Below are 17,649 nucleotides of genomic sequence, written 5' to 3'. Positions count from 1 at the left end.
TTTTTTTATAGCTGAACACATTTTTTCTCGCATGTGTAATTATAAAATATTAGATTTTTTAAATATATTAATATGTATATATTTATTTACAAATTATTATAACTATTATATAAAGTTGGTATAAAGATACTTTATTGGTACAAGGACATAATGGCATGAAATCTTTTATAATTTCTTTAACTTGATAAGATGAAAAAATGATATAAAAACCAATTTAATTGTCATAATTTTATTTTATTTTATTAAGTTAATCATAGTGTTTCAATATATTACATGAAAAAGGTATTTGCTTGTACAAATCAAATGAGAAAAGATCATATCAATGTAATTTACTTTGGAAATGAACAAGGAAAAAAAATTCAATTTATGTTTTTTCTTAAGCATATAGTCGGAATATAATATCATAAGGATATTATTCCGTATTTTAAAACCAATTTAAACTGACATGTGAGCGGATAGATTAAAGGAATGAAATTAGCAGGATTTGAAAGTTTGAGGACTTAATTGCTAGTAGAAAATAAGTCTGGGACTGATTTGTAGTAATTCCAAAAGACTAGAAAAGGGAACGTGTAAACTAGAGCTTTGCAAATCCCAACAGGAATTCATGAACTGTGAAGGGAACGCACGAGAATAATGATAAACCTACGTGCGACGTGAAGAGATGTAATAATAAGGCAATGACACCCTTAATTTGACCGTTTCCTTTGTCTTAAAAAACCCAAAACGCCAACTGCACCCTCCTTGTTTTCCTCTCTTCCATTCCCACCCCGCCCAGCCCCACTCCACTCCGCCTCCTGTTCGTTCAATCCTCCCTCCCTGCAGCTCCTTCTTTGCTCCCCCCCCTTTTTTTTTTTTTTTCTTGGGAAACCCCACAGAAGTTGGTATCCAATATATTAATGTGCCAAAATGGAGCGAAAGAGAACGCTTACCATGAACTGGGATGCCCTGGGCGATCATGATCATGATGACGAAGACCGTTTCTTTGAAACCTACGACCGCCTCTCCTCCGTTGTTCCTATCGACTTGAATTCTTCTGGTTCCGATGAAGACGATGACTTTGATGACACTCGTATGTCATTTGCCTCCGCCATTTCTTCCCTCTCCACTTCTGAATTCCGGAACTATGCAGCTGCCGCTGCTACCTTGTCCCCCAAGTACTCTGCTTCCGTGTCCCCAGATTATGATATCTGGATGGCAGCCCCTGGATCCATTACAGAACGTCGGAAGCGTCTCCTTCAAGGCATGGGTTTGAATAGCAATAAAGAGCTTCTTAAAATGGCAAGTAAAGGCTTGATGCGTGATGTTACCAATAAAAATATTGTTGTCATCGACGGTGACAATTCTACTATTGATCATGATCACATTGGAGACTCCAAACAGGAGGCTTCCCCCTCACTACCGCTACCGGCCGTTCTACTTGTGCGTTCAAGGTCTGACGGTGATATAGAATCATTTTCTGTTGACAGGAAAAGAAAAGAAGAATTACTTGGGTTGATCTCAAAGCAACGACTTACAAGAACGTCGTCAATGATAATTGTGTCTCATGGTCGAATATTTCCATCTCAGGATTCAAACAGACTCTCACCCAAGGATGCACGAAGAGAACGCCCAGTTGCCCACAGCAGTGCACTAACTTCAATAATATCAAATAGCCGGTTTGGGGCGTTTTTCTTGATAAAGAATTTGGATACTGGAAAAGAATTTATTGTTAACGAGTATGATCAGGATGGGATGTGGAATAGGCTCAGTGATCTACAAACAGGAAAGCAATTGACGATGGAGGAATTCGAAAAGTGCGTTGGCCATTCACCGGTTGTCAAGGAGCTGATGCGGAGAGAAAATGTTTCTAGATTGAACGTTACTGATGAGGGAAATGATCGCAAAATTAGTGCTAATTCATACCTTTCTAAAAGTTTGAGAATGAGCAAGAGAAGGGGGGCGGCTCTTTTGAAAAACATAAAAGGGGTGGCTTATTCTATGTCTATGAGCGGATCGTCAAGAATTCAGGATCCAAAACAGGAGCCAAAATTGAGCAAAAACTCTGCCTCATCTGGATGGATAAAGGTTAGGCAGACAGGGAAATCGTACAAGGAGCTAAGTGCTTTGCATCTGTGTCAAGAGATTCAGGCTCACCAAGGATCAATTTGGACTATTAGGTTCAGTTCAGATGCTCGATTTCTTGCAAGTGGGGGTGAAGATAGGATTATTCATATTTGGGAAGTGCAAGAATGTGAAGTTATGTCATTGCATGATGGAAATCTTACCCCACTTCATCCATCATTATGTAGCTCAACTCCAAGCCTAGGAGAGGTCACACCAATGTCATCGGAGAGGAAGAAAAAGTGGAAGGCTTCCTCTAGCAGGAAAGGCAATCCAATTCCGGAGTACGTCCATGTGCCAGAAACTGTGTTTTCTCTATCCGAGAAACCAGTCTGCTCTTTCACAGGTCATCTTGATGATGTCTTGGACTTGTCCTGGTCCAGATCTCAGGTTAGAATCAAAACATTCTCTGTTAGTAGTTCATAGAAGCACACATTTTTTTCTAGAATCTAGAGAAAACAGAAGAATGAGATGATTGCTTTGGATTTTCAATTTTAGTATAAATTCAAACCTATTTCAAGTCTGATGATGTGAAGATCAACCTACATAAAGGTTATTCCTATTTTCGAAATTCGACTACTTTAAAATAATGAAGTAACCCTTGCCATACTAATTAGGAAATATTGTTTCCTCACATCCCATAAACATGTTATACTTAACCTGTAGGCAATTTTATGGATTTACAGCTGCTGCTGTCATCCTCAATGGACAAAACTGTTAGGTTATGGGACATGGAAACGAAGAGCTGTCTAAAGTTGTTTGCTCATAATGATTATGGTATGATGTCCACACTTGCTCTTTTGGACCTTACTGCATGCGTTTTGTTTTCTACCACAATGATTAAGGTGTGTTGGTTTGGCTTGCTAGTGACTTGCATCCAGTTCAATCCAATGGATGAGAGATATTTCATAAGTGGCTCCCTTGATGCAAAAGTTCGAATCTGGAGCATACCTGATCGACAACTGGTGGACTGGACAGATCTTCATGAAATGGTCACTGCTGTTTGCTACACTCCTGATGGCCAGGTCTAGCTATGCTCCCTTTTGGCTTTTGCATCACTAGATTTTCTATGGAAGCACTTTATCCAGAGTTTGTATATTCCCGTCATTGTTGGCTTCAGAGGCAGAATTGAGCTTGCAAACTAACACTGTAAAGGGAAGCCGGCTCAGTGCTGAAATAAGTTTTCAGTTTTTTCCACACTGAAGTTCTGTTCTTCTATACCAAAATCACAAATCCTCTATTAAGTTCACTCAGCTAATTAGCGACTTCTCATCACATATACTGTGTTGTTTAATTGATAAGTTCATGAGCATACAAGCATAGATAAATGTGACTTGATTTTGTTCTTGACGATTCGGTACTTCCTATGTCCTCTGTAATTCCAGGGTGCCTTGGTCGGTTCACATAAAGGAAGTTGTCGGATGTATAACGCGGAGGGTATGTGTTGCTGTGATAAATTATTTTTTTAAAACAGACATGTATTGTATCTAGGATAATAATTTAATACCTGCAGTTGTTCCTGTACCATGATTGAATTTGAAATCACAACCATGGATTTACCATTTCTACCAATTTTTTCTTCTGTTTATGGTTTCTGAACAATTTAAGTACATTAATTTGGTGAACAGATTGCAAGTTGAGCCAAATGGAATGTGTGGATGTTCAGAACAAGAAGCGGTCTCAAGCAAAGAAAATAACTGGTTTCCAGGTAACCCATCAGTACCTTGTTGTTATATCAAAGAAAATCATATTTCCTTTGTGCAGTTCATTTACATTTCTGTGTACATTACATGCAAAATGATTAAGTTCGTACCTTGGTAGTTTTCCCCAGGGAATCCATCTGAAGTGCTCGTTACTTCTGCTGATTCCCGTGTACGAATTTTGGATGGTTCAGAAGTTGTTCATAAATTCAGAGGTATGGCCCAAGGCATTAAAAGCATGTGCTTTTCTTTCTAATCCAGCGAATAATAACTTGTTTCTGTCTACTAAATCAGACATAATATTCCAATGGAAATGTTTATTTGTTTACAGGTTTTAGAAATATCAACAGCCAAATTTCAGCTTCATTTAGTTCAGATGGAAAATACGTGGTAAGTGCCAGTGAAGATTCTCATGTATACATTTGGAAGCGAGAAGAGCCTCGGCCTCGAGGAGGTACTGGAAAAGGCAAGAGTGTGATCAATACTCGATCTCATGAAAGCTTCCAGTGCAGAGATGTGTCAGTAGCCATCCCATGGAATGGTACAGTAAAGGGTGATCCCCCACCATTGCAGTTGCATTCTAAAAGGCAATCAAAACGATCTTCCGCCCCCTCACAACCACCATCGGCCAGCACTTCTCCCACTAAAGAAGACGCAGCTGTAAACAGTAAGAGACATTTCCCACCTTCAGCTAATGAGTCGCCCACTAGAGAAGAGAACTCTCCAGTTAAGAACAGCAAGAGACAACTGCCACCTCTTCCAAGGAAAAACAGCATAGATACATCTCATACTCCTCCTGAAGAATATCTGTCTCTAATTTCTCATTCGGATTCTGGACTTGGAGAGTTATTTGCTTCAAGCTCTTCTTCAATAAGATACGGTGATTCACCTTCTATTTCTGCTGCTCCTACTCCATCTTCCTCTTGGTCTTCCTCTTGGTTATGGCTCGATGGAGGTAGCCATGGGAACCAAACTGTCCAAGCAACAGCATGGGGCTTGGTGATTGTGACAGCTACATTAGGAGGCGAAATCAGGACTTATCAAAATTTTGGGTTGCCTCGAAAGATTGGCCGCCAAGCGCACCTATTTTGAAGCATGCATGACATATGCTATTTTTGTATTGTTAGTGAAAATAGAATCATAATTTTGGTTTTAAAGCTTATGCTTCAAGCATGATCTGTGCCGGCAGAAATGTTATAGCAGAGCAGAGTTAAGACATTGAAAGACCTCTTATTGTAAATGCCGAACTTGATCATCAATCAAAGTGGTTGGTATCAATTAGTTTTATCTTTTTTATCCAACTGATTCATAATGAACTTGAAATGTTTCAAACATTTCTTTTATCTTTTACCAGCTGTTCTGTTGTGGGTTTCAGCAAAGGAAAAAAAAACACAGGGCATAATTGGTAACAAAACTTGTTGAACAACTTGGAGGTCAAAGATTAAAGCATGAGAGCAAATTAACAAAACTTTTAAAGGCGTGGCTATTTTACGGTAGCAATGCATGGTGAAATTGTACTCGGAACGTAGCGTGATGGTAAAAGGCTTGAGATCTGCATAGCAAGTCTTGAGTTCGAGTCAGGACGTGCATCTCTTGTAAGAGCCTGGGATAGCCGGGGTTTTACTCACTCACCTAGGCTCACAAAGTACGCTTTCTGGAAAATGAGGTTTCCTCGAATTAAAAAAAAAAAAAGCATGGTGAAATTCCTTTCTTTCTTCACAAATAAAATTTTAAAACTAAAAATATTTATGTACATAAAATTAAAAGTAAAAGGCTTGATTTTTTAAAGATCATAATTTTAACTAGTGAATGATGTATTGTCTTTCTAAAAAATCGTTCATCCTTTAAAAAAACAAAAGAAAGCCAGTTAGGCCTTTTAGATCTATGCACTACCTAGACTTATTAGTTTGGTCTAGTCGTGTGAGCCCATCATTACAAACCCAAGTATGCTTAACTTATTTGTTGAGCAATCCTTGATCTTTTTGTAATAAAATTATTTTTAAATCAATTTATTAAAATGATATTTAAAAAATAATCCAATAATATCATAGCTTTCAAGAACCTTTTTTTATAGTAATATTTACAATCACTTTATAAATAATTATATAATAACCTTATATGCAGATTTTTTAAAACCTCTCATTAATATCCAATAAGAATACAATATCTATTTTGTTATTATATATACATATATTCTTAGATTTAGTCATAAAAGTGTGTAAAAGTATCGATTCATGCCTTTTTATTTTTTTTATTAAAACTTATTTTCATTTTCATAATAAGTTTTTATTTGAAAAAAAAACACTTCTAATAAATTTTTTTTTTCAAAATATAAAAAGAAATACATGAATAAGGAAATGATGTTTTTTTATTAAAATTATTATTTTGTTTCTCTCTGATTCAAGTCATTAGAAGTTTAACGAATATGTTTTAAATGCCATTAGTTTTTGTTCAATAAACCATACTGCAACTAAAAAACAAATCATTGTCAGAACAAAAACAATTACATAAATGAAAGAAGAAAATTTGAATAAAAATTTTTCCCCTCTAGAATTTTAATTTTAATGATTGCTATTTTTTTTAATAAATATCTATTTTAATTTTCATATAATAAAATAAAAATAAATTTTGAAAAGTGTTCCGCATCACAAGGTTAAATATTTGCATTTACATCTATCTCTTGTTTATTACAAGAAGATCACATTTTCATTTTAGTCTTTAATCAATGTTTATATCTCTCTTTATGGTTTATCAACTCATATATTTTTTGATTTATTTTATTAAGTGTATACGTTATCTTTTCAAATCTCAATTAAAATTTTTTATGATATTAAAAAAATATTACTAACACCAATTTACACCAGTATCTTTTATGTTACAGGTTAATTTACATACAAGTCACAACATAGCATGGGTAAACAATAAAAACTAGTTGGAGGTGTTAAAAAAAACCCGACTCATCTGTAATATTTATATTATCTAATCCGATCTAATTTGTCAAAGTCAGATAAATTGAATGTTATAAATGCTAATGGGTCAAAAAACCTAAGAAATAGATACCACAAGTTAGGTGGCGAGTCAAGATTTCTGAAACCTGATCAATTTGACCTAACCCGTATACTATATACTCCTTTCATGTTTATATTTGATAGTTTATAGTCAGAATTTTTATTTTTATTTTATTTAAAAATATTTTGACTTTAAAGTTCTTATTAATAAGCTTCATATTTTATTTATTCAATTCAATAAAAAAAATAGTTTGTTTCTTTGCTAAAGAGAAGGAGATATGTAATTAGAATTTACAGGCAACGACGGCATGACATTTGCGGTCCATGTTTTAGGTCTGCTTCTAAATACAAACCCGTAAAAACTAGAATTATAAATTCAACTCATAAATATCTGTAATATTTATAAATTTTTTTTTAACTCAATCTAATATCTTTACTCCATTCAGTTGCAAAAATAAAATAAAATAAAATAAGCTGAGTTTATAATTTTTTAAATATATATAAGTATAGTCACAGACTTTACCTAAAAATAATAATGTAAAAAATAAAAACAAAAACCATCCATTTTGAATTCAATTCAAAAAGGAATCTCCCTCCCTCCCTGCTTCCTTCTTTCTTTCCTTCCCACACCACAGCCTCCAAATCCATAGTCATAGTTACATCGACCCAACTAAAACCCATGATATGAATCCGTTCCTCTTTTAGCCTCCTGAAAAACCCTAAACCAATCCAAATGTCCTCCGCTTCACCTGTTTCTTACTCATTCGACGACAAAGACCTCGACGACGACGCATTGTGGGCCGTAATCGATTCGGCGGAGGCCTCTCACTCTTCCTCCAAGTCTCGCAAATACCCCAAATTTCAATCTCCACCACCACCACCACCACCACCTCCTCCTCGCAGATCCCATTTTAATAATAACTCCCCCTATTCCGATCCCTATCGTCGCGCTCACAAAATCGCCAGATCCTGCGCGTCCTCCTCCGAGGTCAGCGAAGGTACCAGCAGCCATCTCGCTGTGGTTAGGACTCCGATTCTCAAAACTTCGTCGTATTACTCTCCTGAGTCATATTTGTCACCGCACATCGCATCCGAAGTTTCTCCTGTGGCCTTGGAGATGGAGGAGAAGGATTCTATGACGAGGCATTGCCTGGATGGAAGGTTTCCAACCGTTTCTCTTTTTAAAGACTATCAGAACGCAGCTATGGCGGTAATTGTTTTCTTTTTCTTTTGCTTTCAATGTGTTTGTGTTTTTGCTTCATAATTGATATCAAATTTCTTAGGTATACAGATTTTGGAGAAATCTGATATCACCATGATTTCTGGGAATCCGTTCATCAAGAAGTCAGGTAAAGGATTCAATCTTCTGCTCTGTCTCTGCGCTGAATACTTTATGATAGAATGAAAGACTAACACTGGGTCAAACAATATGTTGTGTAGGTTGGAGGAAGATATCATTTTACTTCAATCTCTCTTATGAAATCAAAGACAGGACCATTGAATTTGACGACAACCGAAATGTTCAGCGTGCAGAATTTGTGGTTCGGGCCTATATGCAGTATGTTTTTGTGCTTCCTTGAACAATCGCATATAAATTGAGAGTATAGCCATAACCTTCTTCTTCTTGTGGTTTTTATTTCTCTCATTACTAGGGGTGGTAGGTTCTCTGATGGATGGGGTTCATGTGATCGGCGTGAGAAGAGATTCTTAAAACCAAATCATGATATTCCAAGTACAGCGGAAACCAGAGCAAAAAATAAAGCCTGTCAGGTATGGCTCACTCCCTACTGCTTCTTTCATGAAGTACTTGCTCCCCTTGCTAAATTCTACTTGTGAAATGTAGTTAATAAGCTTTGATGAAGTTAATCTTTTCCCAAATTCCAAAATCAAGTGCTGAATCAAGCTTGGATAAAAGCTTGAACCAGCTCTTCTCATTTACAGCCTTATCACATAGGTTTGCATGATGTCTTTAATTTTTATTCTCCTTTTATTTGATTTTGGGAGTTTGGTTAAATATTAAATTATTAACAACAAACCAGTAGGCTACAGAAAGTCTTAAACTCTGTTGAGGTCAAATTTCATTTAGCTGAACTCATAATCAGAGCACAGAAGTTTTGTGAACATCATAAACTTCCAAGTAAAGAGTGGAAATCCTTTTCCATGCTAAAACCATATTAACTTTAGCCCAAATGAAGAATGGTTCTGTAAATTTTTAAGCAACGGTTTCAAGTTTGTCGAAAATTAATTTCATGCATCATAAACTTTCCAGTTTCTAACCTTGAGTTCTGAATCCATCTAAGTAAATATAACATTGTTTCATGTTCTCTGTTATAATTCTTTTCCCACTCCCAATTTGCTGTTCTGTCCAGTAAAAACATGATTTTGTAAACTAGCAAAAACCTGCATGCAAACATGAATTTGTCAGAGTGACAACCTTATTGATTAAATGATGGGATGACAGTAAATTACATAACAAAACATAGCCTGGCTTAGAAGTGCTAATATGTGTTGTATCCTTTCTGGCTTTGTAATGCTTTTTAATTATTCGGTGCTTTTTTGAATTCATCATAGTTTACATAAGAGTGCTAGTATTTTTTGTGCTTGTATCTGCCTTTCAGTTTGGTCTAGTCTTGTCCCATTACTTAAAGCTCTATGTTGTTCCATCCCTTGCACTAATTGACAATCAGAAGCACGGTGCTTCAATGACCCTAACATGTCTTACTTTCTTTACCCATTTAAGTTTCACAGCATCCATATTCAACAGGGATGATTTTTTTGGAGTGTTATAAGAGCTGATAGACCTGCTTTTCAACAGGGATGAGTGAGCATGAAAAAAATTAACATTACAGAAACTCACAAGACTGCAAAACTGTTTCATTGTTTGGCAATAACCTGCCGACATCCATGTCCTTTGCTGTTTCTTAACTATGAGAAAAGACGAAAAACACATTACAACAAAAGTTCACTCCGATTTAGTCCCAAACCGAAGCTCTTATCCCTTGTAAATCCTCTCACACCCATGAAGAAAAATCACGCTCACTGTCTCTTAAAGGATACCATTTATATTAACCTTATGAAAGGGGAATAACAGCAGAAACAATGAGAAAGAAGACGTGCCTTTCAATGATGCGATGAATACAGCACAAGTCAACAGCCCTTGCACTTGTTCATTTGGATCCATGTTTGTGTCTTTCAAAGCCGGTCTATATGAAATCGATTTTTCATGCATAGTTTCCTTAAGGAATGGCCACATATAACATCCAAACATTGCCAGTAAATTGTTTGTTTCTATAACATGTATTGCCTATCTTTTATTTTGAAAGTGCAAACATATGTTTACAAATTTGCAGGACCTTCTTGGAATCGGAGAATATCGTCCTAGTGCGAACAAGTTTCACCAGAAAGTATAGTCATGCATTGTACCCCTTGGTATAATCATAGAATTGGCCAACAATTGTAAACCTTGTCAGATTTTGAACAGATTTAGGGAGCCGGAGAATCAAGAGGAATTTCACGCTTAAAATTGCTTCAATGTACCAAGGAGCCCTTGTAATATTTGAAGTCATTTCACATGATCTTTTTTCAAGGACTGAGAAGTTTATGGTTTAGTTATATATAGGTGAATAAGAACTTATCTGTTACATCCCTGCTCCCTTGCATCACTCTAAATTTCTCTGTGACATGTAGAGCGAACAATCCTATTACTCCTCTAAACATAGTTGTAACGGTGGATTTAGGAAATTTTATGCTTGAGCAGCAGCCTTTTTCTGCAACAATTTATTATTCATCATCGAGGAGCGGACATAACTAGATGCTGGTGGAGCTTGCACTGAGTTACAACAGGATCAACGAGCCTGGGCACCAGAAAAAGGAAAAGGTGTTTCCTAAAAAGGATGGAAATGTAACGTTACTTTTTTTATTTTCTAGTCCTTTAAAATGGCATCTCCCTCCTATGTATTGGAATATTAGGTTATGTGTTAGGACCAAGGAGAACGTGCCTTCTGTAAGAAATGGCTTCCTTGGACCATCACGAATCGGAAAAAAAAATATATCCTCAGCGAACAAAAGTTGCACACTTGATGGTGAACTGGCACAACATTACCGAGGCAATAAAATAATATGGTAAAAAGCAAAAAGAAAAAGGAATACAGATAAGGAAAATAAGGAATGCCGAAGGATAGTTTGGTCACACAGTGCTTGCCAAGTGGTGCCAAGGAGCAAGGAGAGGTACGGGTAGTTTGGCATCCCCCCTCTGCCGCTCCTCTTGCATGTACCCTTTCCCCTCGTTATCTTCCGTACAAAATTATTTCAATTCGTCCCTTTTTCCACTATCTTTTCTGTCGGCAGTGTCTACTCAATCAGAGATCTAGATGCAGCTAAGAAACGGTAACAAATCACTTTCCCTCTCCCTCCCTCCCTCCCTCCAATGCTTGCTTGTGTAAGTGTGTGTGTTTTTTAATTTTCATTAAACGAGGTGGGCGATGCTTTAGTTAGAGTTATGCAGGCAGCATGTGGGAGAGGCACATTTCTTTTCTTTGGTTTTTCATTAAAGAATTCTTAGCTACACATGACATGACCTGACATATTTCTTTCGAGTTATTTAAGGAAAAACAGAGTAAGTGTAGTAGTATCTAGCACGTCAATCGGCAGAGTACACTACTCCCAGTTGCAGGCATTAACAACAGCAGAACAAACTCATGGTCATGGAGGCTCAACAACAGGTAAACTGAATGCCCTTTTGTGTGCCTGTCTGTCAGCCTGTGTGCGCGATATCCATTTCCAAACCAAATCTGTAAACAAACTCAAAACATTTTGCAGGAAGATGGGTGGCCACTCGGCCTAAGACCGCTGAATGCAAGAGTTGGGTTGGTGAGAAATCGAGATTTCAATGGTTCAATTTCTTTTAGCACTTTGCTCACTGCTTCTAACAGCTCCTTCACTGACTCCTCTTCAGATCTTGATACTGAGGTGAGATCATGTTAGCTACCATTCCTGCTATTATTTTCCATGGATGAAGTCCATTCTATTAAATCTCCTAAATGTTGTAACTTTACACACAACATTACTTTCTTTTACCTGCTTGCGCTGCATTTCTAACTTCTCTTATTTTCTGGGTTCATATCATACTTGATAGTTAAGATACAATAGAAAGAAAAGGTTGAGACCACTTTTTACTGTTTCCACCTCGTCCATTATGATGGCGTTTGACTGTTTTTGGCCAATTTCTCCTGTAAAGCGTTAGATTTGAACACCCACACCCACACCCACACCCACGCCCACATATTTCCCTATACATTTATGCTACCTCTTAAACTCATTTTGTGCAATTCAATCATCAATCAAGCGACACTGTATTGAACGCTAGGTAGGGAGGATGATCATTGGTGTCCATTGTTAAGTAATTTGTCATGTACAAAGTAATTTATTTAGTTGCTTGCAATGGGGTCGCAAAGCAAAAGCCTAACAGTAAGAATTGATAATAACTGTCACCAGAAAGGTTTTTGAGACATGTTTACCTTACACATTATATTTCTTGTCTTTCCATAACTATATATTCGTATCTCTCAGTTTAGCTCCAACGTTAATCTAGTTTTATTCTGTAAGGAAAAATGTTGTTGAGTGAAGGTCTTCTTAAGTTTTTATATTTGTATTAGTGCCTTGTGAAAGATAATCAATACGCAGCAGCTGATTTTAGATGCATAACAAGCTATGATATTTAAACTTACTTTCGTGAACAAAATTACAGACAATAACTGACCTAGGAGAATTTTGTTCTTTTCCAGTCCACTGGATCTTTCTTCCATGACAAGAGCTTAACACTAGGGAGTCTCATTGGAGTTTCTAGCATTCTAGAGCTCTCTAGAAGATCAACTAGGGGAAGGACCACTGAAACCTTACGAGAGCAGAAGAATTACAAATCAAAACCATGGATGTTCTCAATATGCTCGAGGCTAAGCCCTGATGTCGTCAACACAAACAACAATGCTCCTTCTCTTGGCCACTTTCTTGAAGTAGAGAGGAGAGCTGCTGCCAACATTCACAGAAGGAATATGATATATGGACCTAGAAATTTCTCCCCAATTCTGCCTAACTCCGGTGTAAATTCTCAATTTTTGGGTGATCAGATTGCCCCGCAATCAAGTGCTTCATTGGGAGTAGATGGAGGGAGAAGATCCAACACAGAATTGTTACAACATGGTACTGGGTATGGAGCTTCATTAGTACTGTCATGTTTGTGTGGACAACTCATTGAATGATGATGACTTGTAAAACATTTTACATGTTCTTATGTCCCTGGGTTCTGAATAATCCAACTGCAAGTGTGGGAAGTGAAACACTAAGGTCTTTGTATAACAAAATCCAACCAAACAACTGTTTGATTCATGGTGTTTAGTTCTGATGCTGATTTAAGCACTGCCATTTACATTCACACCTCAGTTTTAATACTGGATGAACAACAACAGAGAGCCGTTATCAATTACCTGGATTGCTAATACATTCACATAGGAGTCAACTGAAACAAACTTTGCATCAAAGCTCTCATCCAAAGTTCTGCTCATCAAGGATTGGAACAAGGAGAGGTTCAATTTTAGCTATTTTGCTTCCCACAGTACTGCCCCCCTTAACGTCTGAGCTGGTCTTGTAGAAATTTAGTCTGGAGCAACAGGCATGAGGCCATCACCATACGTCCCGTTACAGTCACGAATGCCATTGTCAACTCACTCCATTATAATCTATTTATGGCGCATCCGAGTAAACTCTCGAAGGACCAAAACACTCCTCTGGCTGAGGTGAAATTCTTGCTTTAAGGTTGTCATAATTTGCGTACTCATTGTCTTAAAAACCATGGCATTCACGATCATTTTAGTCGACGCAATTTTCAGCTACTCCAAATTTTCACATCCCCAATCATCCCCACGCTCTTTATCCAATTGCAGAAGTCAAGGCTTTCGTCGCCAGAATATGCAACTCAAACTGCCATATTCTCAAAGCCCAACCACAATCTCAGAGAGCAGCAGTGCTATGGTTTCTTGCTTTCTAATACAGATTCTACAGGCTTATCGAAAAACACACATATTTTACACATTTTGTTGGGACTAGTGGAACGCCTCTTCTAAATGGCATCCGCTGAAAATAAAACTGAAAATGATAATAGAGTTCCATGTTTCACTTGATGTGTAAAGGATTAGAAGACAAGAATCAAAACGAACAACAACCAATTCAGATGAAATGCAAGCACATATAACATTAACATAATCTCATCTATGGCAATTTTGAATTAAAATGAAGGCAAAAAGCAAAAAAGAAACCTAACAACTTCCACATCTTGAAAAGTTACTGCAGTTGTGATCATTAAATGAAGCGTGTCCAATTAACGAGAGGAGATGGTTAGAGAAGTTCTATCACAGTATAGCATAAAAGCTCTCATTACATTGTTATTATACAGGGAATCGGGACCACAGCTTGATTCAAATAATAGCTGTTGAAAAAAAAATCACATCAACAATATGTTCAATGAGAATCTTAGAACAATGATGATTTCTAGGTCTTGTCGAAAAGTTACACGGAATGGCTTCTAGGTATTACTGTTTCACCATGAAAGAACTTTTACAACTGCACCCGCCCACTGCACTTGGATTGGTGGCCACCTACATATGAAAACAGAATTTAGTTCCTGCTACGCAAGAGTATTAAAGATGAATTGGAATGAAAAATCCAGCATGAGGATCCAAGTTAGGCACCGCGAGTCTTCTTCAGTAGTTTAGCTATTACTTGTGTATAATCAACACACACACATTCTGACAAAGCCAGTCAAAGATATGGACCTCGTATTAGGTAAATTATAATTCACAGATCATCTTATAATCTGTACAAACTGGCTCTATTTTGCTCAAGCTCATCTCCTCAGTAAATTATATATCTTTCAAGGGAAGGAATTGTGCTCGATGCAGCTATGCTAGAAGGCCAGAACAGTTTAATTCATATAATTTTTTAAATGACACATAATCAGCTAAATCTAGAAACACAAGTACATTATTCATACAATTCACATATCACTCAATAGGTGACACAGACTTCAATTTTTCTGCCAGACCACCCTCTTGACAAAGCTAAACCATATCACATGGTGTGCCTCGCTACTTGCGCAAAACAAAATAATGAGCCACAACAACTTGAGCACTTAATAGTATCATCTGAAATTTGGAGCTCGACCACATCACACAACCAACCATGTTATTGCTCCAATTTGATAACATCCCTCCTTTAGATCCTTGTTCTTTTATTATCAATCATGTTAACTAACAAATCCAAGTGACTGTACAGATGCAGGCACAAATCTCCCTTACAGCACAGCCACTATGGATGCATTGCTTGGCTGTCATTTGGCAAGTATTACCTACCTTAGGCCTAGAAAAGGATGCGGACAGTTAAATTAAGTTTAAGGAACACCCTAACAGCAAGATTGCATGAATAATGTTATCATTATATAAGGTCGTGTAGTATTTAAATTGTTTATATGAAGCTCATAAGTATCTTCCACACTAAGAATTTCAGCAAACAGATGTCCTTGGAGATTTTGTATCAATGGTAGAAGACAATTATCAATTTTCCAGTGTGCGTGGTGATCTCAACACCTTCCCCCACCACTTGTCTACAACCTTGATGAAAAAAGAGAGTATAATCTAGCCCAAATCATATAGAAAAGGCATGGAAAAGTATTTCATAGCTTGCTGAATGACATCTTAAAAATTTACTGATCCATTTTCCATCAAGATCAAAAGCCCCTGGTTTCTTAACTTCGATAGAATTTACAAATACACACCCCCCACATATATAAAAATTTATCAGCAACATACAAGATGAATTACTTACTATAAAAGCAGCACGGATTAGCTCCTCAACATAGTCAACAGTGGCCCCTTTCAGAAAATCATATGAAATGTTATCAACCACCAATCTGACTCCTTCTGTCTCAAAAACTCTGCAACAATACAGTTAAATGATAAACACATAAGAAAACTAAAAATAGTGAATGCATTAGTCATTTGATGGTTCTCCAAATTAGAAAGCAAAATCTGGAAAGCAACAGTGGTTGCAAAATTAATTAAAATAAAAAATAGAAAGACATCAAAACCTGTCATCTGGATTGGTTTTATCATCCAAGTCAAAAACATACTGGAAACCAGAACATCCACCAGTTTCCACACCCAAACGAAGCATTTTGTCTTTAGCCGATCCTTCACTGGTTTGCAGTTCTTTCAGTCTCTGTAAACCAGACCTTAATTTTATGGAAAAGCTAGAATAAATTGCAAAAGAAACAGGCTGATATGTGTTTGCATAAAATAAGTTATATGTGTGACATAAATAAAAACAGCTTTATTGAAGAGATTTAAAAATCCAACTGATACCAAACAAGGATATGGGCATGACAGTTTTATATTTTTTTTTAGAAGGCTGAATAAGATTAAAAAACCAAGCTGTAGGACACACCACTAGGATTGATCAAAGATACAGAAGAGGTTCAGGGGAGGAAAAAAATTGATACAGCACAGAACTAGAATTAGTAAAACTAATAGGAGGCCCTAAGAGGTCAGCATGGAATTAATCACATTAGTAGTATCACCCTTGCTCTGAATTACAGCATACAAAAGAAGAAAAAAGGGAAATGACAGCAGCAAAAACATTCAACAAAACAGCAAGAAAAGGAGTAAACCTCTGCAGGCAGATACAGATCCAACAAAGCATTGATATAGGAAAGAAGATGCCATAATATTGAGAAATGCAGGAGCAGCAGAATAAGCTAAGAAGCAGAACCTAGCATCAAAGACTAATAATAAAGTGGCAGCGCGATCATGAGGATGAACACTTAGATTCACTCTAGTAGATCAAGCATGCTACAGCGACCCCAAAAAAAGGAGGGGGTGGGGGGGCAACCCAGACGAAATTCTTGTATAATAGACTTTCAATGGGATTATATTATGTGAAAATAGCATTTGACGTTCCAAAAATTTCAATCTTTTGCTAGCCGCCAATTCTTGGGTGTCTGTCATATGGGCATACTAATCTATATCTATCTATCTATCTAACTCTTAAAAAAAATAAATTGAAGCAAAGCCCATTAACAATTAACAAGCCAAAAAGAAAAACAAACATATAAATCTACAAAAACACAATCAAATGAGCGTAGTACCCGGATGCAATTGTCGGTCAAGTGAATGGAATCATCAACAAGAGTAGAAGCTTCGCGAAGAGCAGAAGAGCTAAGAAGCCTGTGGTTCTGTCGAATCCAAGAAGTGAACAAGGGTGTTACCCGTTTAATCAACGATGATGATTTGGAAGACATCATGCCTTTTTTTTTCTTTAATTAATTTAATTAATGTTTTTTTTTGGAGTGGGGTTGGATTTTAATCGAATTGGGAATATTGATGAACCGATTGTTCAGTTTCTGGTTATTATTTGGAAGAGGACAGGGGACGATGGAATTTGGATTTAATCAGGAGATTATGAAGGTGGAGGCCTGCGTGTGTGGTAATTGCGTTGAGAGTGATTTTTTAAAGTGTTTATATTTTTAAATATATTAAAATAACTTTTTAATATTAGTAGCATGAAACAACCCTCAAAATCGGCATTTAAATATATTTAAATAGTTTTTAATATTAGTAGCATGGAACAACCTCAAATTCGGCATTTTAGTAGCATGAATTAAGCAAGTAAACCATTATAAAAAAGGATTTTCTCAAACTTTATAGTGGTTTGCATATTTAGTGAACTCGACTCAATCCAGTTAAACTCTTATACAATATTAATAAAGAATATATATTCATTAAATAATATTAACG

At 36.6% G+C, this 17,649-nt stretch overlaps 4 protein-coding genes across 4 annotated transcripts; 3 read left to right on the top strand and 1 right to left on the bottom strand.

Annotated features, from left to right (window-relative positions):
• The first annotated feature begins 827 nt into the window (after positions 1 to 827).
• On the top strand, positions 828 to 5,153 carry LOC7454921 (uncharacterized). Its single transcript, XM_002309017.3, has 7 exons — positions 828 to 2,490; positions 2,787 to 2,877; positions 2,968 to 3,125; positions 3,486 to 3,537; positions 3,729 to 3,808; positions 3,922 to 4,015; positions 4,132 to 5,153. The coding sequence occupies exons 1-7, from the start codon at positions 907 to 909 to the stop codon at positions 4,890 to 4,892; spliced, it is 2,820 nt and encodes a 939-aa protein (XP_002309053.2). The 5' UTR covers positions 828 to 906; the 3' UTR covers positions 4,893 to 5,153.
• A 2,210-nt stretch (positions 5,154 to 7,363) lies between these two features.
• On the top strand, positions 7,364 to 10,455 carry LOC18099974 (uncharacterized). Its single transcript, XM_006381128.3, has 5 exons — positions 7,364 to 8,018; positions 8,100 to 8,157; positions 8,249 to 8,366; positions 8,461 to 8,578; positions 10,159 to 10,455. The coding sequence occupies exons 1-5, from the start codon at positions 7,542 to 7,544 to the stop codon at positions 10,216 to 10,218; spliced, it is 831 nt and encodes a 276-aa protein (XP_006381190.3). The 5' UTR covers positions 7,364 to 7,541; the 3' UTR covers positions 10,219 to 10,455.
• Positions 10,456 to 11,024: 569 nt separating this feature from the next.
• On the top strand, positions 11,025 to 13,192 carry LOC7487253 (uncharacterized). Its single transcript, XM_024604469.2, has 4 exons — positions 11,025 to 11,194; positions 11,414 to 11,529; positions 11,627 to 11,776; positions 12,592 to 13,192. Exons 2-4 carry the CDS (start codon positions 11,506 to 11,508, stop codon positions 13,063 to 13,065), a joined length of 648 nt encoding a protein of 215 aa, XP_024460237.1. The 5' UTR covers positions 11,025 to 11,194; positions 11,414 to 11,505; the 3' UTR covers positions 13,066 to 13,192.
• Positions 13,193 to 14,197: 1,005 nt separating this feature from the next.
• On the bottom strand, positions 14,198 to 17,353 carry LOC7487252 (iron-sulfur assembly protein IscA-like 2, mitochondrial). The gene is made up of 4 exons (XM_002308118.4): positions 17,001 to 17,353; positions 15,945 to 16,075; positions 15,683 to 15,791; positions 14,198 to 14,457 (listed from the first exon to the last, which is right to left on the bottom strand). Exons 1-4 carry the CDS (start codon positions 17,154 to 17,156, stop codon positions 14,392 to 14,394), a joined length of 462 nt encoding a protein of 153 aa, XP_002308154.1. The 5' UTR covers positions 17,157 to 17,353; the 3' UTR covers positions 14,198 to 14,391.
• Positions 17,354 to 17,649: the final 296 nt, after the last annotated feature.

This window comes from Populus trichocarpa, chromosome 6 (genome assembly GCF_000002775.5).
Source record: "Populus trichocarpa isolate Nisqually-1 chromosome 6, P.trichocarpa_v4.1, whole genome shotgun sequence".
NCBI lineage: Eukaryota > Viridiplantae > Streptophyta > Magnoliopsida > Malpighiales > Salicaceae > Populus > Populus trichocarpa.
The sequence above is the reverse complement of the archived record's forward strand: the minus strand, read 5'-3'. Positions and strand labels throughout refer to the sequence as shown.